Source organism: Hyperoodon ampullatus, assembly GCF_949752795.1.
Source record: "Hyperoodon ampullatus genome assembly, chromosome: 18".
NCBI classification, from domain to species: Eukaryota; Metazoa; Chordata; class Mammalia; order Artiodactyla; family Ziphiidae; genus Hyperoodon; species Hyperoodon ampullatus.
In genome coordinates, this window is record NC_136931.1 from 56,907,920 (window position 1) to 56,935,913 (window position 27,994).

The 27,994-nt window shown below is 49.4% G+C and overlaps 1 protein-coding gene across 1 annotated transcript; it reads left to right on the top strand.

Annotated features, from left to right (window-relative positions):
• Positions 1-5,237: 5,237 nt before the first annotated feature.
• LOC307066914 (sialic acid-binding Ig-like lectin 5) lies at positions 5,238-27,994 on the top strand (the record flags this gene model as incomplete). Its single annotated transcript, XM_079724134.1, has 19 exons — positions 5,238-5,319; positions 8,346-8,405; positions 8,603-8,715; positions 8,798-8,858; positions 8,925-9,305; positions 9,507-9,785; positions 10,014-10,061; positions 11,349-11,445; positions 12,385-12,466; positions 15,031-15,197; positions 17,374-17,464; positions 20,924-21,422; positions 21,640-21,918; positions 22,140-22,187; positions 24,576-24,833; positions 24,917-25,201; positions 25,510-25,606; positions 25,955-26,036; positions 27,812-27,994. 19 exons carry the CDS (start codon positions 5,238-5,240, stop codon positions 27,992-27,994), a joined length of 3,192 nt encoding a protein of 1,063 aa, XP_079580260.1.

The following is a 27,994-nucleotide window of genomic DNA, read 5'->3' on the forward strand; positions in this document are numbered from 1 at the left end:
GGGAAGAACTCCGGGGCCCTGTCTTTCCGTTTCCTCCGAGGGCATCATTTTCAGTGTAAGCTGTTGGCTAAGGCAGGGAACTAATGTGATAAGAAAGGATGTCATAGAATTCTTCAGTCTTTTGTGTTTCTTAGAATGTCATTGCCTTCTTCCTGCGTTCAAAGCAAGTTCTGATTTGGATGAAAAGCATAGCCTTTCTGGGGGGCATTATCACTCCCCCCACTTTTTCAGTCTTAGAACACACTTACCTTTTTTTTTTCTTCTACATGAGTTATTTATTTATTTATTTTTATTTTTTTAACATCTTTATTGGAGTATAATTGCTTTACAATGGTGTATTATTTTCTGCTTTATAACAAAGTGAATCAGTTACACATATACATATATCCCCATATCTCTTCCCTCTTGCGTCTCCCTCCCACCCTCCCTATCCCACCCCTCTAGGTGGTCACAAAGCACCGAGCTGATCTCCCTGTGCTAGCGGCTGCTTCCCACTAGCTATCTATTTTATGTTTCGTAGTGTATATATGTCCATGCCACCAGATGGCTTCACAGGCGAATTCTATCAAACATTTAGAGAAGAGCTAACACCTATCCTGCTGGAACACACTTACCTTGATTCACGTTGAGTTTCACCAAACTCCCACACGTTGTGATGCTATCAGAATTCTGCCCCTGGGTCATCTTGAATGTTACATACAAAAGGGGTGGGAAGGAACAGGTGTCCATGGTGGAGGGTGGGGTGGGGAGGGGGTCTTTATTACTAAAGGGAACTGGGGGATAATAGGAGGAGACCAGCAACCTCTCTCAGAGAGAGCTTCTGACCGGACCTCTTTGGCGACATCCGACATGGAGCAGCCCCATTAGATAGAGTTTTGTGCCAAATTATTGCAGGGAAATGTCCCTCCCTTTTATTCAGACTGTACATGATCAGCGATGACTGGTCCGATGAGTCGGAACCAAGATAGATAGAACCGGTTTCATTCAGAGCCCAGTTCCGGTTCATCGCACGAACCTGAGAGTTTAATGCAATGAGACCCTCGGGAGGTGACTGCAGGCTTGGAACACCTCCCGGCCTCCAGAGACTCACTCCCCTGCCTTCAAGCAGACGCCGGAGCTGGCCCTGGCCCATTCCATCCTGGATTCCCTATCACTTGGAGCATCTTGTCTGAACCCTAGTCAAGAGCATGAGATTTCCTACATCATCAGCCCCTGAACATCCGGAATCAGAGAAGTCTGACCGATGTTGGGGAATTGATTCCCTCCGGAAAGACACGCTAATACCAGGTATAGCTCCCCTTAGCCAGCCCCAGGGCTCACCTGGGAGCAGGTGGCAGCCAGGGGAGCAGTCTCGAAGAGACCTTAATCGCTTTCTGGAGCCCAGCTTTGTTCTTTCTTATCAGAAGAGCAAAACGTCACAGCCCCGCCCAGGGCAAAGTCCTGCTTGGTGTAGCCAGCATGGACATTAATAAATTTCCACTCCCACCTATGTATCAGGCCTGGAGAGCACAAGGAATATTAACCCGGAATCTTTGTGGAACTGTAAACAAGGTGGAGTCCTAATACCCCCAGCCCCCATCCTTGTGGACCAGCCTGGGCAAACCCCATCACCCCAAGTGCATCCGACCGCCAGGGGGAGCCATGGAGCTGTGAAACGCGGCAATGCCGTTCTTGGTCTACATCCTCATGGGGGTACAGTAAGAACTGGATAGAGAGGGTAAGTGTCAGGGTCCCCTATCAGCTTCCAGAGAAGAAGGGAGTGGAATGGGAAAATAGTAATAAGATTAAGATTAACAATAGCGGGGCTTCCCTGGTGGTGCAGTGGTTAAGAATCCGCCTGCCAATGCAGGGGACATGGGTTTGAGCCCTGGTCCCAGAAGGTACCCACATGCCGCAGAGCAACTAAGCCCATGCGCCACAATACTGAGCCTGCGCTCTAGAGCCCGCGAGCTACCACTACTGAGCCCGCGTGCCTAGAGCAACAAGAGAAGCCACTGCAATGAGAAGCCCACGCACTGCAACGAAGATTAGCCCCCGCTCGCCACAGCTAGAGAAAGCCCATGCACAGCAACAAAGACACAACGCAGCCAAAAATAAATAAAAAATTTAAAAAACAATAGCACTGTTAATAATAACAGTAATAATAATGTTATTATTTCCTATTTATCATACCTATGTAGTGAGACTATAAATCTTGAGATAGATTAGCCCCTGAGTGATAGGGTGGGAACTAGGCATCAGGAAGCAGTTGATAGTGAAAAAATATGAATTGAAAAAGTTGGGATATTCCCTGGCGGTCCAGTGGTTAGGACTCAGTGCTTTTACTGCCGTGGTGGGTTCAATCCCCAGCGGGGGAAATAAGCACAGCGCTGCCAAAAAAAAAAAGATGATCAGGGCAGTGGAAACCTGTGCAGTGATCCCGGTAATTCCCTGGATGAGCAGCAAAGGGCGCCCTACCAACGTTCCCCAGGGGACGTTGAGCTAGATGCACAGCTGCAAGGGTCCGGACCTCATGGGGCAGTGAGATGTGCCCAGACTCCAGTTTCTAAAGGAAAATTACCTAACCTCTGCAGGCCTCAGTGTCTTCATTTGCAAAGTGGACATCACAGCTCCTACCTGTATGAATCTGAGAACAAAAACCAGGCTGAATCAAATCATCAACAGCACCACCAAAAAAGCAAGGAGAGAGAGAGGCCCTTCCATCATATGCACCCTGAAATCCAGCCACATCTTAAGCCAGGTCAAACTATGTCCTGAATAAAAAAAATAAAGGGGACTCAGGAGGCAGGGGCACATAAGACAGGAGCCCCAGACCTTGTGGACGAGTCAATACTTAACTCCAATCCACATTTTATCCCTCACTGTATATATTTTTGTGGGGTGGGAGGCAGGTTGGGGATTTGGAGTGTACCGTTAAAAACAGAAACAGAGCCACAGACACAGAAAACAAACTTATGGTTACCAAAGGGAAAAGGGTGTGGGTGGAGGAGAGAGGGATTAATTGGGAGTCTGAGATTAACATATACACACTACTCTCTATATAAAATAGATAACCAACAAGGACCTACGGTATAGCACTGGGAACTCTACTCAGTATTTTGTAATAACCTATAAAGGGAAAGAATCTGAAAAAGAATATATAAATCTGAATCTCTTTGTTGTACACCTGAAACTAACACAACATGGTAAGTCACCTATACTTCAATTTAAAAAACAAAAAAAACCCCAGATGCTCTAGAGCAGCGGTTCCCAACCTTTTTGGCACCAGGGACCGGTTTCGTGGAAGATAATTTTTCCATGGACAGGCGCAGGGAAGGGGGATGGTTCAGGCGGTAATGAGAGAAACGGGGAGCAGTGGGGAGCAGCAGATGAAGCTTGGTTCACTCACCCGCCCTCCACCCACCTCCTGCTGTGCGACCTGGTTCCTAACAGGCCGAGGATGGGTACCGTCCACAGCCCGGGGGGTGGGGACCCCCGCTCTACAGACAGGAAGATGAGATTCAAATCTCGTCTCCAAGCAAGAGCTGGATCTGCTCTCTAGAAAGCGGGGTCATGAAATATCACCATGTGGTAATAGTCTATTATAAGTTGACAACAGTTTAACCTTAATCACATAAACAAATGCTACAATTTCACCCCCAACACTTTATGTTCTTCGTGTGGCAATTTATATCTTTGTATCTTATGTATCCATTAACAAATAGTGGATAGTTACAGTTATCCTTGATAACTTTGTCTTTTACTTTCAGACTAAAATTAAAAGTGATTTACACACCACCATTGCCCTGTTACAGTATTCTGCATTTCTCTCTTTATCTGCCTTTACCAGTGAGTTTTATGCTCCCATATGCTTTCATGTTGCTCTTTACCATCCTTTCGTTTCAACTTGAAGACGTCTCTCAAGCATTTCTTGTAAGGCATTATGCTAAGTGGAATAAGCCAGTCACAGAAAGACAAATGCTTCATGGTTCCACTTATATGAAGTATCTAAAATAGTCAAATTCAGAGAAGCAGAGAATGGAGTGGTGGTTGTCAGGCGCTTGAGGGAGAGGAAATGGGGATATAAAGCTTCAGTTACGCAAGATGAATGAGTTCTAGAGATCTGCTGTACAACATAAAGCCTGTAGTTACCAGTACTGTGCACAGGTAAACTCTGGGGGGTGATGGATATTTTTCTTATTTTGACTGCAGTCCTTGTTTCGCAGGTAAATGCATATGTCCAAACTCATCAAATTGTGTACATTAAATATGTCCCATGTTTATAAATTATATCATATATAACTATATGATATATAAATTCATATATAAATTATATCTCAATAAGCAGCTTAAAAAAAAAGAAAGAAAATGAGTTGACGTCTCTGAACCTGGTAAATGGAAAGGGCTCATTACTACTGACCTCGGCAGGCGGTCGTAAGGCTCAGAGGATCTGTTGTAGGTAAATAATTTAGAACAGTAATTAATTGACACTAAATGCTTACACTAACATGCTTCAACCATAACTGGACTACATCTGGCTAATCATACAAGTCTCAGATAACCTGTCACCTGATTCCAAAAGCTGTTGGGTTTAAGACTAGAAGTTGAGGAATCGTTACTGCCATCTGATGGCCACAACCTGAATTTCTGCCTCTGAAAATTCCCAAAGGAGGGTGGTCTCAAACAGGCAAGAATGCCCTCCCTCATCCTCTTTTGGTGAACTGCGGTTTTACAGTAGATTCTGTTTTGGCTTGCTCTGCACTAGATGGGAGGTTGGTAAAAAGTAGCATTCCAGGAACCTCTGCAGAGAGAGGAGGGCGTTTCATGGCTGCTACACAGGAAATTTTGTAACAGAACCTTACTGCACACCGATACAAACCTATGTCCTGCCTTCATACCAAACACAATTTGCTCTTCCCACCACAGTATAAACAGTAGTCTGTGTGAATCAGTCATCTCCGGGCACACGCGTACAAGGTGCTCAGAGCATGTGAAAAGCAAGAGAAACAGTTGCACGTGTTAACCTTGAGTAAAGGAGGTGCTGCCCAAAGCAAAAGCCTCCATTAAAGAAAAGATTGATGTGGGATGCAAGATCCAGAGCAGTTTTTCACTTTGAATTAGGTGGAGAGGAACAGCCTTCATCCATTTATTCAAGCGTTCTTTCATAGAAACCTGTATTGAGCTGCTGTTTGGACCACCTCTTCACGTGGGAAATCTGCAGAAGCAGAAGTTCAGGTTGTGGCCACCAGATGGTAGTAATGACAGGGGGCGTGTCAGATGCAAACGCCAGGCCGGCAGTGGGCGCGTCTATTGCAAACGCCATTCCAGGTGACCCCTCAGGTGAGTGATGTCGGCATCCTACCACCCAACATCCCACTGCACACCTGCCCCAGAGTGGCGCCCAGGATTGCTCCGCTCAGCGTACCCAAAGTGGAGCTGCCATCTTCCTCCCCAAACTCACTTCTCTGCTGGGTTCCCTGTCACGCTGATGACAAGGTGGCGGCCCCCGTCTCTAAGGCCAGAAGGAAGGACGGGGTTTGCCCCCTTTCATCCTCGCTTCTCTTCTCCAGGATCCAATAATCACTAAGTGCTGTCCGTCCTTCCTCCTAAGCACAGCTCGTCCTGATGCCCGTCTCCTTCCCAACCTGACGCCAGTCGTTCCAGCAGCCTCAGCTCTTCCCTGGGTCTCTGAACCCACCCACCTCCTGCCTCCATCTCCCTGGGAAACACAGGCCTCTGGACTGTTCGCAGAGGCCATGACCATCCACTTGCTGCCCAGCAGGAACAGCTGTGTTTCCTCTCCACGGCCAGAGACCAAGGTGCACACACCACCGGCTGGATTTGAAGCCCTGGCGGGCTCTGCCCTGCTGGACTCTCCACCCAGATCCCTCCTCTCCCTGCATCTCCGCACATCTCCACACCCAGCCTGGCCAGACCTCTGTGACTCTGAGACTTTGCATGTGCAGTCCCTTCCCCTGAAACATCCTTCCCTCCCCATTCCTGCCTCTCCAAGTCCTGAGCATCCTCAGGCTCAGTCTTAAATGTCACCGTGTGTGTGTGTGTGTGTGTGTGTGTGTGTGTGTGTGTGTGTGTGTGTTTCATTGTCTGGTTTTGGGTGGAAGAGTGGCATACACTTAATTATAGACTATTCAGCAAGTACTATTGGACATCTACTCTGTGCCCCCTTGTTGGAGGTTCCCAGGGGGCATCACTGACACAGCATCAAAAATCTCTGTCATCAAACATAGAGAATAAGCTTGTGGTTACTGGGGGGCGGGGGGAGGGATGGATTGGGAGTTTGGGGTCAGCAGATGTGAACTATTATACATAGAATGGATGAACAAGGTCCTACTATACAGCACAGGGAACTATAGTCAATATACTGTGATAAACCATAATGGAAAAGAATATGAAAAAGAATATGTATTATATGTATATGAATAACTAAGCCACTTTGCTGGACAGCAGACATTAAACACAACATTGTAAATAACTATGTTTCAATAAAAATTTTTTTTTAAATCTCTGTCATCAAGAAGCTGTTCTTCTGGATACAAGAAGGATAGAAACATTAAAAAAAATAAGAAAAAATATTGAGTCTGTTTGATGGTAATATGTGTTTGGAGAAGCATCAGGCAGGGAAAGAACAGGTGACATTTGGGGAGGCAATTTTCTATTTCTGAGAGTGTGCCCGAGGTGATGTTTGAGCCAAGACTTGAAAGTGGAAGAAAGTGGGTTCTGTGTTCACCTAAGAGACAATTATCTGAAGGGCTTCCAGGCCAGTGCAAGTATCCGGAAGCCTATGAGGAGAGCAGAGATAGGATTGAACTTTCATTTGAAAAGGATCCTCATGGAAATGCAAATCAAAACTACAATGAGGTATCGCCTTACACCAGTCAGAACGGCAATCATCAAAAAGTCTACAAATAAATGCTGGAGAGGGTGTGAAGAAAAGGGAACCCCTCTGCACTGTGGATGGAAATGTAAACTGGTGCAGCCACTATGGAGAACAGTATGGAGGTTCCTTAAAAAACTAAAAATAGGGGCTTCCCTGGTGGCGCAGTGGTTGAGAGTCTGTACAAATTCATTTGTATTATTTTTTAGATTCCACATGTAAGTGGTATTATATAATGTTTGTCTCTGTCTGACTTACTTCACTTAGTATGATAATCTCTAGGTCCATCCATGTTGCTGCAAATGGCATTATTTCATTCTTTTTATGGCTAGGTAATATTCCATTATATATATTCATATATATATATATCACATCTTTATCCATTTATCTGTGGATGAACACTGAGGTTGCTTCCATGTCTTGGCTATTGTGAATAGTGCTGCTATGAACAGCACTATTGAATAACTATATGAATAACTAAGCTATAATAACTATATGAATAACAGAAACAGACTCACAGATATAGAAAACAAACTTATGGTTACCAAAGGGGAAAGAGGATGGGGGAGGGATAAACTAGGAGTTTGGGACTAACACATACACACTACTGTATATAAAATCGATAATCAACAAGGACAATGCATAGCACAGGGAACGCTACTCAATATTCTGCAATAACCTATATTGGAAAAAAATCTGAAAAAGAATAGATATATGTATATGTATAACTGAATCACCTTGCTGTACAGCTGAAACTAACACAACATTGTAAATCAACTATACTCCAATACAAAATAAAAATTAAATTAAATTGAAAAATATAATAATTTGGAGGTTCGGTAAAAAAAAAGAAATTTCCGGGCTTCTCTGGTGGCGCAGTGGTTGAGAGTCCGCCTGCCGATGCAGGGGACACGGGTTCGTGCCCCGGTCCAGGAAGATCCCACATGCCGCGGAGCGGCTGGGCCCGTGAGCCATGGCCGCTGAGCCTGCGCGTCCGGAGCCTGTGCTCCTCAACGGGAGAGGCCACAGCAGTGAGAGGCCCGCGTGCCGAAAAAAAAAAAAAAAGAAAGAAATTTCCTTTGCACTAACATAGAACATGTGCTTGCCCGTTTGTTTTACATGAAGATGCTACATGATTTTTATTCTGAAGATGTCACTGAAAGTTTGTGAATGAGCATAGTAGAAGTTAAAAAAAATCCCATATCATATTTTTAGAAAATACCTAATATGCTACCAGGACACATGGCGATCTCACCAGTGATGCAGCTCTAAAGCCCGACAGTGCTGCCTGTTTGGGGAGGAAGTGATGGGACTGGGTGGGAGCATCTCCTGGGCAGGAACCAGGCCAGCCGTATCCCTTCTGGTCTCCAGGTCACCAGCCCAAGATGCTCAGTGTTGGGTGAAGGAGTGAATGGATGATTGGCTGCTGCCTTCACGTCTCCCAGGAGCCCCTTCTTGTCTTCTGCCCCAGACGCTCACACAGACCCTAAAGAGCCCTACATCTTGCAGCACCGACCACCCGAGAGTCTAGGTGAGGCTGTGACCCTCCAGGACAAGACAGGAGCTGAGCGGCTCCCTGGTGTAGACAGCGGTGCTCAGACGGGAGGACCTTAGGATGCTCACCGTGTCCTCCGCCTCCGTGTCCTCAGAGGCTCTGGTGCTGGAAGGACCCACCCGAGATGGGGGGCAGGACAGGGGTCTCCTCCTTGCCTGCTCCTCTCCGGGCAGGTCTCCGGGGTCTCTGGACCGAGGGCTGTCCGTCCGCTCTGTGCAGTGAGGGTGGGGCGGGGCGGGGCGGGGACGAGCTCCGGCTCTGCAGTTCCTCTTCTGTGAACAGCTGGGTCTCGAGTTCCTCCCCGCTTCCCGTGGGTCTCCCCGCAGCCTTCCCTCCCTCTCTCCTCCCCCTTCTCTTTTCACACACAGGACGCCCCAAAGCCCTCCGTCTCAGAGATGCTGCCGCTGCTGCTGTCCCTGCTGTGGGCAGGTGGGTGGGCTGCAGGGAGAGGGGTGGGCGGGGCAGGGGCTGCGGCTGATCCTCGTTCCCCCGCAGGGTCCCTGGCTCAGGACGGGAGTTACCGGCTGGAGGTGCAGGAGTCCGTGACGGTGCAGGAGGGCCTGTGTGTCCACGTGCCTTGCTCCTTCTACTATCCCTGGAGATACCGGGGGAAGTCTGTCCCAGCTCACCTCTACTGGTTCCAGGAAGGGGCCGATGAGAAGCTGGATGCCCCTGTGGCCACAAACAATCCAGATCGTAAAGTTCAGGAAGAGACCCAAGGCCGATTCCACCTCCTAGGGGACCATGGAGACAACAATTGCTCCCTGGACATCAGAGACGCCAGGAGGAGGGATGAAGGTTCATATTTTTTTCGTGTGGAAAGAGGAAGTACGTTATGGAGTTATAAGTTTAACCAGCTCTCCTTGCATGTGACGGGTAAGGAGTGGGGTCCGGGAGAGGCCTCAGGGGAAGGACATGGAGCCCCAAGGCAGGACTCGGATAGGACCCCCTCCTGGGAGGGGTCGGGGGTAAAGCAAGTGGGGGCTCAGAAAGAGGGGCTGGACCAAAGCCTGAAGCTTATCTCAGGGCTGCACCTCTAATCCTCCTCCTGACCCCGTCTCCCCCTCCCCTCAACAGCCCTGATGCACACACCCCACATCCTCATTTCTGGGACGCTGGAGTCTGGCCGCCCCAGGAACCTGACCTGCTCTGTGCCCTGGGCCTGTGAGCGGGGCACGCCCCCCATCTTCTCCTGGACGTCAGCTGCCCTCACCTCCCTGGGCCCCAGGACCCACCTCTCCTCAGTGCTCACCATCACCCCACAGCCCCAGGACAATGGCACCAACCTCACCTGTCAGGTGAAGTTCCCCACAAGTGGTGTGATCGTGGAGAGGATCATCCAGCTCAATGTCACCTGTGAGTGCTGCACCATGATGCCCGGGGCGTGAGGGTATGGGGGCAGGTGGGCCAGGCTGGGGATGCTTGGTGTTCTTGCCCTGGAGACCCGGCTGAGGAGGAGGCCTAGAAGGACAGAAGCCCTGTCCCTCCTGCATTTCTGTGGCTTCTGGGTGTGTGTGTGCGGGATGCCTACCCTTATCTCACCCCAGTCCTCTCACTGAAGGACATTCTGTCTTCCATTCCTAGGTGCTCCACAGAGCCCAGCAAGAGATGTGTGCTTAGGGGATGGCACAGGTAAGAAGGAGCCCTCCCCCATCCACGGGGCATTGGCTGGAGTGGGGTCTCTTCCAGGTTGGGTCAGAGCTGCACTTTCAGAGCTCAAATGGTGCAGGTCGGGTGTGGACACAAGAAGCCCCCATTAGGTCTCTTCCTGCAGTATCCTCCGACTCTGGTCTTGCCAATGTGACCCACACCTTCCTCCCTGCCCGTTCTAGATATGGTCTTTATCTTTCTCCAGTCACCGAAGGCCTTGGGGGGGCATTTTTTAAGTAGACTTTATTTTCAGGAACAGATTTAGGTTCGTAGCAGAATTCATCAGCAGGTAAAGAGACTTCCCTTGTCCCCGCTGCACTTTCCCACACACACACGGCCTCCCCCCACCAGGGGGTACCTGTTACAACTGATGAATCTCCATTGACACATCATTTTCAACCAAAGTCCATAATTGACATTAGGGTTCACTCTTGGTGTTGTACATTTCATGGGTTTGGACAAATGTATAATGACATGTATCTGCCATTATAGTATCATACAGAATAGTTTCATTGTCCCAACATCTCTTTGGGCCATTTTCTTGACTGTCAGCCGCTCAGCCCTCACCCTGACCCCTCTCTGGAGCCCAGCGCTCCCCTCACTGCTGTATTCCCACTCGTCATAACATCTGGCCCCCCAACTGGACAGTGAGCCCCATTAGGGCTCTCTCAGCAGTGCCCACCAAACTGTTGACAGGTGATGCCCAGACGCACATCCCTTGCCCTGGGTGTTGGGGAGCCACCAGGCAGGGCCAGGAGAGCTGTCTGGGTCTGACCTGGAGGTCTGAGAAGCTTCCTGCTTCCACCTCCTTCTGAAGGCACAGTAGATCACCGTGGACCCTGAGTGACAGGGTCAATAGAGGCCAGGAGAGCAGATTTAGACATCCTCCCAGGAAGGAAGGAGAGACAAGGCCTTTCAGCATCCCACAGTGCTCTCTGTCTGTCTGTCTCTCTGGAATGTCCACGGGGCACAGAGCCTCATGGCTCTGCTGTGGCCAGGTCTGGAGTCTTTTGCAGAGAGACCCTGGATGGAGAAATAGCTGACTCCACGAAGAGCTGAAGTTTGTTGGGAGTACGTGGGCTGGAGAGGAAGTGTGGCATAGACTGTGTCCTTCTGGAAAAGGCTGAGGTCCTACAAATGGTGGGGGAACCTAGGGGCTGAACCCTCGGTGGGAAGGGAGGGGCACCCCTCTCTACCTGCTGAGGAGAGGAGGAGACTTATGCCTGCTCATCAACATTGGAATTCTCCCCAAGTCTCTCTTGTCTGCAGGAAAATCGGGGACCAGGGCAGGAGTGATTGAGGGGGCCATTGGGGGAGCTGGTGTCACCATGCTGCTTGTTCTCTGCCTCTGCCTCATCTTCTTCACGTGAGCTGGGTTGGGTGTGGGCCAGTGGAGGAGAAGAAGGGCCTGGAGGGCTTGTGAGGACCCAGAGCAAGGGTGGGGTGGTGCAGGGGTAGTGAGGATCCAGCTAGTAGACACCTAGCCAGGCATGAGTGTGTTCCCAGCCCTGGTCCCAGATCCAGAAGCCGGGAGGGAGGAGGGACCTTGTTACAGTCTTGTTATAAAGACTCCTGGGCTCCCTCTACACTTCTAATTTTTATTTTTTTAATTTTTATTGGAGTATAGTTGATTTACCGTGTTGTGTTAGTTTCTGGTGTACAGCAAAGTGAATCAGTTATGCATACACATATATCCACTCTTTTTTAGATTCTATTCCCATATGGGTCATTACAAAGTACTGAGTAGAGTTCCCTGTGCTATATAGTAGGTCCTTATTAGTTATCTGCTTTATATATAGCAGTGTGTATATGTCAATCCCAATCTCCCAATTTATCCCACCCCTTTTCCCCCTTGGTAACCATAAGTTTGTTTTCTACGTCTGTGACTCTATTTCTGTTTTGTAAATAAGTCCATTTGTACCATTTTTTTAGATTCCACATATAAGCCATATCATATGACATTTGCCTTTCTCTGTCTGACTTACTTCACTCAGTACGACAATCTCTAGGTCCATCCATGTCACAGAAAATGGCATTATTTTGTTCTTTTTCATGGCTGAGTAATATTCTATTGTATATACATACCACATCTTCTTTATCCATTCCTCTGTCGATGGACATTTAGGTTTCTTCCACGTCCAGGCTATTGTAAATGTGCTGCTATGAACGTTGGGGTGCATGTATCTTTTCGAATTATGGTTTTCTCTGGATATATTGGGCTCACCCTACTCTTGACCTGCGTTAGTCATTCACTCCAGCCTCAAAAGAGATAACCTGTGTCACAGACCCTAGTGTCTCCCATCAGAGTGAAGACCTACAGGAAGAAGGCAGCCAGGACTGCAGTGGGTATGGAGGACATCCACCCTGCCACAGGGCCACCTTCCCTGGTGAGTGACATGGGCATCCTGGCAATGCGGCCTGCCCTGCATGTCTCCCGGGGTGGCCCACAGCCATGCTCCATTCAGCATGTCCAGAAATGAGCTCTTTCCCTTCCTGCTTCTTTGAAAGTGTAGGATTTATTATTATTCCTGTATGTGAGGTCAACAGATCAGGAGATGATTGCCACAAAAAAGACAGGTATTACAGTTCCCAAGAGGAGGGGGCATGCCACACCATGCAGGGCCATGAGAAGCAGCACCAGGGTCTGTCAAGAGGCAGAGGGAGTGAGGAGGAAACCTGGGCAAGAGACTTTGTGGTTTATGTGGGAAGGAACAGGCAGGGTAAGCAGACTGAGGACTGTCTTGTTTGAATGATTTCAGAATGCTCTGGGGTGTAGGGGTTGTCTCTAGTTGTCTGGTACCTGGCCCCAGGGTGATGAGAGCAGGAGGATAATGGTCCAGAGAGTAAGAGTTTGATAAAGGAAGTGGTTTGGGCTGATCGATTTGCAATATGAAGGGCAAGCTTGCAGGCAGATCCCTTAGAAGCTCTAGAAATTGACTAGCACTGGCAGGGGCAATCCCTAGAGGGTTAACAAAGCCCCAGTTGTCAAAACATCAGAAACACATGGTTAATACATCCCTAAACATACTTCTGCTGGGTTCTCCAATTCATCAATGGTACTCTTGTTCCTGATTCCCAGCCAGAGATCTAGCCCTTTCCCCCATCACCTCTTCCTGCACTGATACACTGCAAAGCATGTCTGCGTTTCTTCTAAATACAGCTTGATACAAACACTCCCTTTGAGCTGAGCTCCCCACTTAGTTCTTATCCTGCTGAAGCCTCCCCACCTTCCCCCAAACATCTGCATTACCTGCATCTGCATTACCTGCATCTGTATTACCTGCATCTGTATTACCTGCATCAAAGACAGTCGTCCCATCCTGCCCAAGTCTGAAATGCACTGTTTCTCCACACTGCCAAACAACTTGATTGACATTTAGGGCAGGAAAACCAGAGTCAGCTTTAATGATGCACTTCATCCAAACAGGCTTGCTCAAGCAAAGTAAGCTTTTTGCATCTCAGAATCATTGCCCATCTGTCCCCTTCTCCTCACATGTCCGTATCAACCAGCCCTACTCATGCTCATCCTCTGAACCCTGACTTTCATTTATTTCTTGGGCTATGACTAATGTGGCCATCACTGAGGTTTTTGAGCAAATCCATCACCCATGCATTCACTTATTCCTTCAGCAACTATCTCCCACTTGTTGATTGTTCTGAGCATTGGGTAATACCTGCATTTTTACGGAGACATATGTTACAAGTGGAAAATGTCCCTTGCTGTCAAGGACTTACATTTATTGAGAGGGGAGTGGGGCGGTTGTGGTGAAAGCAATGAACAGGTAAGTAGTGAAAATACACAGGAAATAAGAGCTATGGAGGGAAATGCAATGGAAGAATGGGAGGGAGAGTCCTGGGGGTGGGAGTCTTTGAGAAAACACCTGCAGGAAATGAAGGAACACAGTGTGAGCCCCTGAAAGAGAGTCGTTGAAGGGCTCTAAACAGAGGGAGCCACAAGTGCTGGGCTCAGAGGTTGGGACAAGCCTGATGCATTGGAGAGATGCATCACTTAATCATGATGAAGCCTCCATAAAAATCCCAATAGTATGGGGTACAGGGAGCTTCTGGCTGGTGAACAAGTGGAGGTGCTGGGAGAGTGATGTGTCTGGAGAGGGGATGGAAAGCCTGTACCCCTTCCCACATACCTTGCCCTGTGTATTTCTTCATTGGACTTTTCATGCCTTCCTAAGCTCTATCCTTTTATAATAAACTAGTAATCTAGTAAGTAAACGGTTTTCCTGAGTTTTGTGAGCCACTCTAGCAAATTAATCAAACCTGAGGAGGAGGTCATAGGAACCTCTGATTTATAGCCAGTTGGTCAGAAGCACAGGTGACAACCTGGACTTGTGATTGACATCTGAAGTGGGGGGGGGAGGCAGTCTCATGGGCCTGAGCCCTTAACCTGTGGGATCTGACACTATCTCCAGGCAGATAGTATCAGAATTGAGTTACATTGTAGGACACCCAGCTGGTGTGGGAGAATTCCTTGGTGTGGGGGTACAAAGAACCCACACATCTGGTGCCAGAAGTGTTGTGAGTGTGATAATAGTGTGAGAGTAAAGGAGAGACACACAGGAGAAGTGAGTTTTTCCATAAACACCCTCCTGTGTATCCAACGTTGGGTACACAGGAAACCTCAGAGGGCCAGGAGTTGAGTTTGTGATCAATAGATGTGTGACCTTGGGAAGAACCTACCCTCTCTGAGACTTAGTTTCTCTCCCTGTAACATAGTAATATTTTCTACATAGGTCTGTGTGAGTGCTCAGTAGACCTGGAAAACAATCCATAGCATTATATTTGTTGGATGACTGAATAAACGGAACCTTCAGAAACGTTTGGTGACAGAATGGAAGAATGAATAAATGATCTGTCCCAGAGTCAAATTCACTTCCTGGACCCTTCTCCCCCCGAAACTACCTTGATCTGACCCCTTCCTTTGCCCTCCATACAGGATCACCAGCAAGAGTCCGAGTTAGAGGATCCTCCTGACCCCACAAGCTCGGCAGGGGCCACCCCCACCTTGGAGATGGAGCAGGAACTGCATTACGCCTCCCTCACCTTTCATAGGATGCATCCTCAGGAGAGCACCCACTCAGAATACACGGAGATCAGGACCAAGTGAGGAACCGAATGCAGCATCAGCCTCAGCCAGAGCGTCCATATCCTCTACAGGAAGGGGGGACCCATAGGCTAATCCTTAGAGACTTGACATCCCCATAGGTGATGGGTTTATGAACTACTGTTAGTGAGTTTCCTACTATATTGGAAACTATCTTAGGCTTTGCATTCAGAGAGACCTGGCATCAACTCCATGCTTTTTCACTCATTAAGAGTATGATATCATGCGAGACACCTTACCCCTCTACATCTTGGTTTTCTGCTTTGGTGAAATGGATGTGAGAAGTCCAGCATCACAAGGTGGTTGTGAGGATAAAACGAAAGTGCAAACTATGCAACAGAAGTCTTAATACATTGTGACCTAAGCACACACCCTAAAAGTTGCAAGTTATGTTATATTTGGGGATCTTACTGAGGACTATAGCCTGGGAGACAGCCTCTCCCATAGCTCTGAGGAGCTGCTACAAAGAGGTCAGGGAGGAGCCAGGATATAAAGGTGTTTTTGCTGAAAACAAACAAAAGTAGTCGAACATCAGAAGATGTCTAACCACAAAAATCAGACATCTCAAAGTAATGACTTTAGAGCTTTTAGAGCTTTTCTATGTATGGGAAGATGCAAGAGTCTGAGCTTATTGGAAATTATTCCTTAGACATGCGCCTTAACCATCTAGGGCCAGTATCGTGTTGTTCTCCGTCCTGAATTCCCCTCAGGGCACACCTTTGGGGGAGACTGCAGTGGTTGATGGTTTAATGGCGGACAATGTCCTTTGTTTACTGAAATGGCAGGCAACATTTTGTTTGTTTGTTTGCACATTTCACCCAGAGGCTGGGTATGTCCTCTCCCAGGCACCACATCGGCTACATGTCAGTCTCACTCTCTGCTCAAAACCCTCCCATGGATCCCTTCCTTGACTTGACCTCCAGCACCATCTCTTTCCATTCCCACATCTTCCCTTTCCATCCTCCCTGTCTTCTACAATCCTGCTATAGCCAAAATCAAGTAATAACATTTAGAGAATTTCCTAAATCTTAGAGCTGACCATAGCCAAAATACTGCTCTCTCCTCAACCCAAAAGAATAATTTACAAGCTTCTCAACCTGACATTTTAGGTCAGGGGTCAGGAGACCTTTCTGGTAAAGGGCCAGATGGTAACTATTTAGGCTTTTCAAGCCATATGGTCTCCGTTGCAACTATTCAACTGTAGTGCAAAAGCAACCATAGACAATTTGCAAATGAATTAATGTGGCTGTGTGCCAACAAAATTTTATTCACAAAAACAGGCAGCCCCAGGGTTGTAGTTTTCTGACCTCTGTTCTAGGTTATTCTTAGTCTCACCCAATCTGCTTCTCCATCACCATATCCCAAACCACCTATCCGTCAAGCCATTCTCTAAGAATGCATTCTGATGCATCCCTCACTGTCTTTGCGCACCTGCATCTCTCCTTCCAGGAAGACCCAGCCCCATGAAGTCATCTGGCTAACACCTTCTTATCCTTCAAAGTGAGTTCAAAATTATAGTCTGGGTTGAGAAGGTAGAGGGAAGCAGGAGCTTGTAAACTTCCTCCTAAAAAGCCTAACATTCTAATTTTACTGAAAATCAGTTGAAGCAAAAACTGCACCAAATATACCAGCAGCACCAAAACCATGGCAGGGATAATGCATGATGCCCCAGTTTCTAAAATGACACTTGAACAGATGAAAGATTCTGGTGTAGTGTAAGAAAAGGCCTGGTGCCCAAACCCGGCGCCTACACCCAGAAAGAACAGTTAAGTCAGATTTTCGTTTATGATAATGTCAGCCTGCGTGACGTGACTCAACACATTAAAGGTCGTTGGTTAGCCTTCCAATCCAGACAAGATGACATTGGCCCATTGTTCCCTGCTTCTCCCTCTGTTCACAACTATAAACCCTGCGAATGATGCAAGAGACAACCAAAGGAGAATTCTGGAAAGTGGTAGGAAGAAGGCAGGTTGGTTTAGGACCCCAGGACTGGAAAAACAATGCAGAGTCAGGGCATCCCAGTCCCTACAGCCAAACGAGGAGGAACACTCAGACCCACCGTTTCCCAAACCCTGACTGAGGAACAGTCAAGGGTTATCATCCTATTGTCAGGAATGAGATCACCTGTCCCATCATCCAGGTTGTGTCCTCTCTCCCTCCTTGGGGCCCCCACAGCCCCGTCCTCCCCGCTGCATCAGCCCCGGCCACGCCCGACTGTGACTGTGTCTCGACCCCCCTTCCTGACCCTGGCTGGTTCTCCTCCAGTGTTGGCCTCACCTCAGCTCAACCCCACAGGACACTCTGCTCAACAGATGGGAGAAAGGCACCCAGGGTGCAGGAGCGGCGACCAGCTCAGCCAGTAGAGGGACCTGCCCGAACAGAGGCCTGTTCAGCACGTCCTGGCCTGAGGAGGGGAACAGAAGTGTGGCCAGAGTGACGTAAGGGCCAGCAGAGATCAGAGCCAGTGCACGGAGTGAGGCAGGAGATAGATGGGCTCCAGGCTAGACATTTACAACTGGCCTCTTGTTCACACTTCCTGGGGTGAGAAGAAGATGGGCTCCAGGCCGGACTTTCATTCCCAGCCTCCTGTTTACATTTCCTGAAGCAAGAGACCAACAGGCTCCAGGACTACATAGTGATGACTGGACTCCTGTCTATCTTTTGAGATCTGCATCTCAATATAAAAACCAGCAACAGAAATAGGGTAAATAACCAGACATTGGACAGAGTGCGACAAACCCTGTTAAAAGATCAAGAGGTCATACATCTCCCATCCTTGGGGCAAGGGAAACATTGAATATGCACAGAAAGGCTCCTTGGGGGTCAAAAAGGAGGGGGCACCGCCCCACAATATGTGATGCTAAGTCCGTCCCATAGACCTCTGGGCTGGAATCCATCTTGGAAAAAAGCTGCGCATGCGTGCTGTTGAGGGTCCTAGGGCAGGTCAGGTGTGGAAAAAGAAACCAGATAATTGGCCAAAGGTAAACAAAGACACGGAAGAACTGCTGAATATGAATGACTTAACTGCCTCTTTATGGGGCTCCTCCTCATTAGGGGGAGGCCCGCACCCTTTCCCTCCGGGTGTGCGTCTCCGCCTTGCTTCTGTCTTAACTAAGCAAACTGTTTCTCTGTGTGCTCTCCCACTTGTTGTCGTGCTGTGTCTCTAATAATAAACTTTGTACCTGTTTTTACAGTTTCACCTCCGTGAGAAATGCATTTTTCACTGGGGCAAGAGCCAGGGGGTGTGGTGGCTGGGATTCCTAGTTTTCATCCAGGCTCCCCAGGTTCAATTCCTGGGCAGGGAATTAAGATGTCGCTTCACGCCACCTCTCACTGCCGCCACTCTGAGACCAGGAGGAGAAGCCGAGGTGTCCTCGGGTTACCACCTCTTTCATTCCCTTTTCTCCTCCTGTCCTCGGAGTGGCCCCATCCTGCAGGCTGACCACTGGCCACTGTGTGGGCCGTGTCAATTTGGGCTGCTCTAGGCTGCTCTGAGCAGTCCACTTGTACGAGCACATCGAATCTTCGGGGTGACCCCGTGGGTTCACTTGCTAGGGCTGCCGTAAGGAAGTACCGCCGACTGGACGGCTTGAACAACAGAAATTCATTTTCTCACAGATCTGGAGGCTGGAAGTCTGAGATCAAAGTGTCAGCAGGGCTGGCTTCTTATTATTATTATTTAAAAATTTTTTAATTTTTAATTGAAGTATAGTTGATTTACAATGTTGTGTTAATTTCTGCTGTACAGCAAAGTGATTCAGTTATACATGTATATACATCCTTCTGAGGCCTCTCTCCTTGGCTTGTAGATGGCCGTCTTCTCCCTGTATCTTCATTTGGTCTTCCCTCAGTATGTGTCTGTGTCCTAATCTGTCTTTCTTACAAGGACACCCGTCCTATTAGATTAAGGCCACCCCAATGACCTGATTTTATATTAATTACCTCTTTAAAGGCCTTGTCTCCAAATGCAATCACATTTAGAGGTACTGGGGGTTAGGACATGCACATATGAATTTGGGGGGTGACACAATTCAGCTTCCAACACCATGTGAGCATAGGCACACCTCTGTACAGAGAGGTTAAGCCCCTTCCCAAGGTGGCACAGCAAGCATTAGGGAACCAAGCTCAAGCCTAGAGCCATCTGCAGCAGAGCCTGTGCCCCTGACCCCCTCATGAAAGGCCTCAGGTGAGGAAGCCCCAGGGAAGTGCTGACCACCACGAGCTTCTCGCTGAGGGTGGGGCTCAGAATGACCCCTGAGGAATGGGCAGGGCCAGACACCTGACCTGCATGACAGCCACAGAAGAGTGTAGAAAACGCCCACCTCTGTCCTTGTATCAGATTCTCCCACAGACGAGGCTGGGACATTGTGACCCTTCCATGTGACAGATGAGAAAACTGAGGCTTGGAAAGGAGAAGGGCAGGGCCCACCTACCTCTCCAAAACCTGGCATCCCCCAGTGTCACGCTGGGCTGTCATTTTGCTCCCAATGCCCAGCTCCCAAGCCTGGCGTGTGCAGTCAACACCAGGGAGGCCTGGGGCAGGGGGCTGTGAGCAGGTCAGGAAGCCTCAGGACCACCTGTAGGAGCATGTCCTTGTGACCACCCTCCTGGATCCTGGTCCCAACCTCTCTGTCCATTTATACCTGGGAACTCGCTTTCTAGCTGCATAGAGTGATGGGGTTTCCTCCAAGCCTCTCTCTGGACTGCCCCTATCTCACACTGTATCAGCAGGAGCCGGGGCGTTTGAGAAGTTCTCAAGGATGGAGACAAAGTCTGTCGCATTCTTGCCTTGTACTCCACTCCCCTGAAAGGAGAGGTGCTCCTGTGCCGGTGTCATGTTCGTTTTGTTACCAAGTCCAAGCTCACTCTGCTCACCTCACAACAGGCCCATGAATCGGAGACGAAGTGTCGAGGGAAGGAACTACAACTTTTTCGGAAAGCTGGGAGACCTAGAAGATGGCAGACTAGTGTCTCTGAAAAACCATTTTATTGGTGTTTGGATGCCAGTTACTTTTACAGCACAGAGAGGGAGAGGAGATGAGGAAGTAAAATGAAAAGGCCATAAATTTTTCAAATATCACCTGGAATGGCCAGCCTCCGGGAGGGGATGTGTTAATTTCTTCTTTCTTGCAGCCAGCCACAGGTGGAACAGGGTCCAGATGTTTCCCTGAACGAAGGCCCTTTGGTTTAACCTTCAGGCAGAGGGGCAGGGTTCCCCCGAGGCAGGCCATTATGTATAGACAGTATCCTTTCAGTGAACAAAAGCAACGGGAAGCAAAGGTTAAAGTGAAAGAAACAGATCCAACATGGAGTCAGATTTGGCTCTTCCCTGTTACAATGTCAGTAACTAATCACCACCTCTTTCACCCTGGCAGGACCCATCCCCGTCTTTCATGCATGGAGCTTCCCCGGCTGCACCTCCTGCATCTCACACCTGACGGGGACTGACCGGCCTCATTTCCTGCGGACAGAGGTGTGGGAGGCACAGGCTGTGGACAGGGATCCGGGAGACACCTTTGGGCTGTATTTGCTGCTTGTGACCCTCACCAGGGCCTCATATGGAAAGTAGAAGTGGTTACCCTCCAAGGTCCACACAGCTCTGGCAGCATGTGGGTGCTGAGTTCCTCTTTTGTGGTCGGTTACCTTCTGACCTCAGCTCTGGGCTTCCTGTGGGGGCTTCCTCTCAATCCTGTGACACAAAGGTCCCATCACTCTTACCCCAAAGATGCTGCTATTGCCACCACCGCTGCTGCTGCTGTCCCTGCTGTGGGCAGGTGAGTGGGCTTCAGGGAGAGGGGTGGGCAGGGCAGGGGCTGCGGCTGATCCTCGTTCCCCCGCAGGGTCCCTGGCTCAGGATGGCAGATTCTGGCTGGATGTGCAGGAGTCCGTGACGGTGCGGGAGGGCCTGTGTGTCCACGTGCCTTGCTCCTTCTACTATCCCCGGGAAAAATGGAACAACTCTGTCCCAGCTCACGGCTACTGGTTCCAGGAAGGGGCCAATGTGAATCTGGATGCCCCAGTGGCCACAAACAACCCAGGTCGTGAGGTGCTGACGGACACCCAGGGCCGATTCTACCTCCTTGGAGACCCCCGGAACTACAGATGCTCCCTGGACATCAGAGATGCCCAGTGGAGAGACATGGGGATATACTTCTTTAGGGTGGAGAGAGGGTCTTATGTGAAATATAGTTATACACAGAACGTGCTCTTCCTGCATGTAACAGGTAAGGATGGTGTCAAGGAGAGGACACACAGACACAGGGGCCCTGAGGGCCCCCAGGGCAGGGCTGGGAGGGGACCCCCCGTCTTCTCACCCTGGGAGGGGCCCAAGGGGACCTAGGAGGACAGGACGCTGCGGCTGGCCTGGGGCAGAGACAGCTCTGAGGGGCACGCTCGGGGTCCCCCCTCCAGGGCCTGGGTCTGCTTCTCTCTCCTCTTCAGCTCTGACACAGACACCCGACATCCACGTCCAGGGGCCCCTAGAATCTGGCCGCCCCGGGAATATCACCTGTGCAGTGCCATGGGCCTGTGAGAGGGGGACACCCCACACCTTCTCCTGGATCGGGGTTGCCCTCACTTCCCTGCACCCCAAGAGCCCCCATTCCTCAGTGCTCACCCTCACCCTGGGGCCCCAGGACCATGGCACCAACCTCACCTGTCGAGTGACCTTCCCCGGAGCTGGCGTGAGCACCGAGAGCACCATCAGGCTCAACGTGTCCTGTGAGCGCGGGGCCAGGACGCGGGGTCCCTGAGGGCGGAGGGCGTTGGGGAGGGGAGGGAGGGCCTGGGCTACTGCGTGCTGAGCCCTGCGAGCTGGAACTGGGGAGGAGGGAAAGAGGACACTGCTCCACCCTTTTCCTGTTTCTAATGTTTCTGGGGGAAAAGGGCCAAGGCCTACCTTCCTGCCACCGAAAAGGGGACAGTTATGTCTGTCTGTCCAGATGCACCCCAGAAGCCGACCATCAGAGTGTTCCGGAAAGAAGGCACAGGTAGGTGTAAACCTCTCTTCTCCAGGGGTGTGGTGGGAGTGGAAGTGTCTCTGCTCTTCAGAGCAGAGCTGGGGGTCAGAACTCAGGCGGCAGAGAGGCTCAGGCCTGGGGTGGGGACAGCAGAGGGGGGAAAGCCACCACTGGCTCATCAGCTTACAAACTGGCCTCCCCCTTTCGCTGACCCTGCTCTCATGGGGTATCACGTGGCCTCTTCCTTGTCTGTTGGACGTGGCTGTCCCCACTGCCAGGGCTGCATCCTTGTCCCATGTCCTGCCCTCATTCTCCTTAGGATCTAGACCCCACCTACTCCTTCAGTTTCCTTCCCTCATTTTAATGTTATTGTTTAAGCATACGGGACTTCCCGGGTGGTCCAGTGGTTAAGACTCCACGCTCCCAATGCAGGGGGCTCAGGTTCGATCCCTGTTCAGGGAACTAAGATCCTGCATGCCGCATGGCACAGCCAAAGAAAATAAATAAATAAAACAAAAAATAAAACGTAGTTTAAAAAATAAATAAAATAAAATAATAAGCATACAATGTGTGTTAGCTCAGGCTGCCATAATAAAATACCAGAGACTAGGTGGCTTAAAAAATAGGAATTTATTTCTCCCAGTTCTGGAGGCTGGGAAGTCTAAGATCAAAGTGCTGGCTGATTGGGTTCCTGGTGAAGGCTCACTTCCTGGCTTGTACATGGCTGCTTTTTGTCTACGTTCTCTGGTATCTCTTATAAGAACACTGATGTCATCGTGAGAATCTCAATCTCATGACCACATCTATCCCTAATAACTTCTCAGAGACCCATCCAAGTACCTCCAAGTACCATCATACTGGAGGTTAGGGCTTTGACCTATGAATTTGAGGGGAACATAGTTCAGTCCCTAGCAAAATTTAATAAGAATAAAATAGTTTCAGCACTTGTGTATCTCCCCTCTTGGTTATCTTTTCGAATATAACCTACACATATACATTTTAAAACACACACACATATGCAGACCATACTACCCACATGCTTTGCATCTCTATTATTATTTTTTAATAAACTTTCCATGTGGAGTAATTTTAGACTCACATGGTACAGAGACTTCCCACAAATCTCTCACCTCATCATTAAAATCCTCCATCCACATGGCATATTTGTCACAACGAAGGAAGTGACGTTGGTACCTTTCTACAAACTGAACTCGCCTTCTTCTCAACCTTGGCATATCTCGGAGATTTTCCTGTATCTGTGCATAGGAAACCTTCTTCGTTCTTAGTGGTGACCCCATGGCTTTCCAACTAGAAGCATATTATAAGATAAAGTACTTAACAGGTCTCCTGTTAGTAGAAAACTATGGTGTTTCCAATCCTTTGCAAAGACAAGACAAATGTGTGGGTCTGGAAGATAACTTTTGAGAGAGAAGAAAGTCCTAGATCAAAGGGTATGTTTGTAATTTCTACAGATATTGCCAAACGGAGCTACATGGAAGTTGTTCTGTTTACACTACCCCCTGCTATGTGTCTATTTACCTGCTAAACATTTGAATCCTTGCTGATTCCATAAGTGAATACACTATCATGTTAACTTGCATTATCATTTTGTGAATAGGTTGAGTATCTTTCATTGTGTTTAAAAACCATGTGTATTTCTTTTCTTTCTTTTTTTTTTTTTTTTTTTGCGGTTCGCGCGTCTCTCACTGTTGTGGCCTCTCCCGTTGCGGAGCACAGGCTCCGGACACGCAGGCTCAGTGGCCATGGCTCACGGGCCCAGCTGCTCCGCGGCATGTGGGATCTTCCCGGACCGGGGCACAAACCCACGTCCCCTGCATCGGCAGGCGGACTCTGAACCACTGCGCCACCAGGCAAGCCCCATGCGTACTTCTTTGTGGTCTTTTTCTTGATGATTTGAAGAAACTCTTTTCATATTAATGCAATCATCTGTGTATTAGTTGAAAGGATTTATTTCCAGCCTAATCATGGGCTTTTGACTTAGTGTATGGTGATTTTGCTAGGCAAAAACATGCCCTTTTTCTTGGCCGCACCGTGTGGCTTGTGAGATCTTAGTTCCCCAACCAGGGATCTAGCCCATGCCCCCTGCAGTGGAAGCACAGAATCCTAACCACTGGACCGCCAGGGAACTCTCGCCATTTTTTTTTTTAAGTTGCATCCAGTGATGTACTGGGATTAGCTCTTACTGGTTGGTGAGAGCCAGTTGTGCAATCGTGTCCATCTTTTCCCACTTCTGGGTTCAGTGGCTTCAAATTAGGTGCTTGAAATTGGCCAAGATGGGAGTTTTTACACAGAGGAAATTGACAAATGCTACAAAAAAGGAAGATATGAGCCATTAGGCAATGGAAGAAACAGAGACAGACAGGCAGACTGAAGCTACCTTTCTCTCTGTCTTGCCAGGACCTGAAACTCTGGGCAAAAGCCTATCTCTCTCAGTCCAGGAGGGCCAGTTCCTACGCCTGGACTGTGTTGCCGACAGCAACCCTCCTGCCATGATGAGCTGGACCCGGGGGAGCCTGACCCTGAGCCCCTCAAATTCCTCGAACCCTGGGGTCCTGGAGCTGCCCCGGGTGGAACTGGGGGACCATGGGAAATATGTCTGCCGAGCTCAGCATCCGTTGGGCTCCAAAGAAGCATCTCTGAGCCTCATTGTGAAAAGTGAGTTGGAACACACCTGAGGGAAGGACGCCTGGTTCTAGGAGGGGAGAGTCTCCTCTGATCTCTCCCATCTCTCCCCACAGACGCCCCGCAGCTGCTGGGCCCCTCCTGCGCCCAGGAGGATGAGGGTCTGCACTGCGACTGTTCCTCCCGAGCTCAGCCGGCGCCCTCCCTGCGCTGGCGGCTGGGGGAGGGGCTGCTGGAGGGGAATTTCAGCAACGCCTCCTTCAAGGTCACCTCCAGCTCGGCTGGGCCCTGGGCCAACAGCTCCCTGAGCCTCCGCGAGGGGCTCAGCTCTGGCCTCAGACTCAGCTGCGAGGCCCTGAACGGCCACGGGGCCCAGAGCGCCACTGTCCTGCTGCTGCCAGGTCTGGGAGCTATGAAGGGCCGTGTCCGGGGAAAGGGGACACACGAGTCTGCATCCTAGAAGATACTGAGAGGGAGAGAAATGGGCCTGATTCAGGGCAAAAGGGAAACTGGAGTTCAGGGTCCTCTGTCGGTTGGCTGGGGTGGGGGCTGGGGACACAGGAGGCTACAATCATATAGAAGGATGGAGGACAAAGGACAGAGTCCTGGATAGAAGTGGGCACACTCGTGGGTCATGGATTTGAGAAGGCTGGTCACTTAGGTGCCTGCTTAGGGAGACTGGAGGTCACCTCACGTCTCTTATCTGCAGGGAGGCCAGCACCCAGGACCGGTGTGGTTTGGGGGGCCATCGGGGGATCTGGCGTCACAGCCCTGCTAGCTCTCTGCCTCTGCCTCATCTTCTTTGTGTGAGTGGTGGCCCCAGTTTGGGACAAGACTTCCCGAGGTGGTGGTATGGGGGGCAAGGGGCGAAGGAGGGGGAGACTCAAAGAATTTTTCAAAACTCAAAGCTCCGAGCTGAGCGCCCTGGTAGAGTGATGAAGCCAGGAAGGAGGGCAGTTAGTTGAAGCGGCATCAGGAATGTAGCCTCCTGACATCCTGGCCAAGTGTGGACTCTGGTGCCAGCCGTCCTGGAGGAGGGAACGGGTGTTCTGGTCATGGTCTCTGCAGCTGGACGCCAGCCTGCATTCAGCCAGTCCTTCTCGGCTCCGTGCAGTGAGTCCACCAAGCTGAAAGGCCCTGGTCTCCCTTTTCAGAGTGAAGATCTACAGGAAGAAGTCAGCGGAGAAGGCATCAAGCAGAGATGGCGTCCGTCCAGCGTTGAGTTCCATCTCTCTGGTGTGTGATGTGGGCAACTTTCCATCCAGTGTCTCCACTGGACACCTCTCCCCCAACAGGGGCCATAGCAGCTTACTCAGCACCTCAGAAAATGAGTTCCTCCTCCCCACCTCCAAATTTGTTCTTCCTCCTGAATTTCCTGTTGCACCCTCTCCTCGTCCCCCTCCATCACTTCCCAGAGCCAAGAATTGCCCAAGTCCTGTCCATCTTCCTTTTAGCAAAGCTCATCTCCCTTTGGCCCCTTCCCTGCTGAGCCCTCACATTCTGTCTGTTGGGTTGCTGGCTTCATCTCTCCTCCCCGAACAAGCTCTCGGCAAGAAATTCCCCTAACAGCTGTCCTTCGGTCACCCTGTGCTTGCTCCCCACCGTCTAGATCCAACAGAAATATGATGCGAGCCATGTATATAACTTAACACTTAGCCACACTAAAAAAGTAGAAAGGAACATGAGATCAATTTTAATATAATATTTTATTTAACCCAACGTAGCCAAAGTGTTATTTCAAACATCATGTCATCAACAGTCAACATAAACATACAAATTATTGAGATTTCTCTTTTTCTTTCTTTCTTTCTTTCTTTCTTCCTCTCTTTCTCCCTTCTTTCCTTCCTCTGTTTTCTTTCTTTCTTCCTTCCTTCCTCCCACCCTCCCCCTGCCCCTTTCTTTCTTTCTTTTTTTAAAAAATTTATTTATTTTTGGCTGCATGGGTCTTTGTTGCTGCACACGGGCTTTCTCTAGTTGCAGTGCGTGGGGGCTACTCTTCATTGTGGTGCGTGGGCTTCTCATTGTGGTGACTTCTCTTGTTGCGGAGCACAGGCTCTAGGTGCAAGAGCTTCAGTAGTTGTGGCTCACAGGCTCAGTAGTTGTGGCTCTTGGGCTCTAGAGTGCAGGCTCAGTAGTTGTGGCTCATGGGCATAGTTGCTCCATTACATGTGGGATCCTCCAGGGACCAGAACTCAAACCCATGTCCCCTGCCTTGGCAGGCAGATTCTTAACCACTGTGCCACCAGGGAAGCCCTATCACTGGATACTGAGTATAGTTCCCTGTGCTATACAGTAGGACCTTGTTGTTTATCCATTCTATATATAATAGTTTGCATCTGCTAATGCCAGACTCCCAATCCATCCCTCCCCCACCCCACCCTCCTTGGCAACCACAAGTCTGTTCTCTATGTCTGTGAGTCTGTTTCTGTTTTATTTCATTCTTTTTTTATGTCATGCCAATTTATGTCATTTAAATATTCCCCTGCCCTATACCAGACCGACTGTCATCACGCATCCCTGTAATAACCACAGGCTTGTCCCCACCACACTGTGAGCCCTTGGAGGGTAGTGCGGGTCTCCTGCAGACCTCTGTGACTCTCACCCACAGCACCCTGCTTCGGTCCATCAAGTCACAATTTGCAATTCGATAAGTTTTGAGTGTGCAACAATTTCATACAGTCTCCTTGTCCTCATAGACTGTCCAAGGTCAGGGATCTTGTCTGTGGAAGAATCACTTCACCTTGCTCACTCAGTCTGTTTTCCTAACTGTAAAATGAAGATAACACTTATATCATCCATGGAGGGAAGTTGTAAGCATTCAGTGGGGTGAGTAATAAGAAGAACAGACCACTATGATTAAAGGAATGAATGAATGAGTGAGTGAATGAATGAGTGAATCCTCAGGAAATGGGTGTGAAATGGATAAGGGAATAATTGCCCCCCTCAAGCCCCAGGTTCCCTTCTCCAGACCTCACCAGCCAGCTCTGAAGCTCTTCTCTCGTCCCACTCAGGGTCACCCCAATGAATCCTGTTCAGACAGCCCCTCAGACTACCAGACTCCAGCTCCGGCCACCTCCACCTCAGGGAAGGAGCAGGAGCTCCATTATGCCACCCTCAATTTCCAAAGGCTGAGGACCCACAACTTTCAAGACCAGGACACCACCGAGTACTCAGAGATCAAGATCTGGAAATGA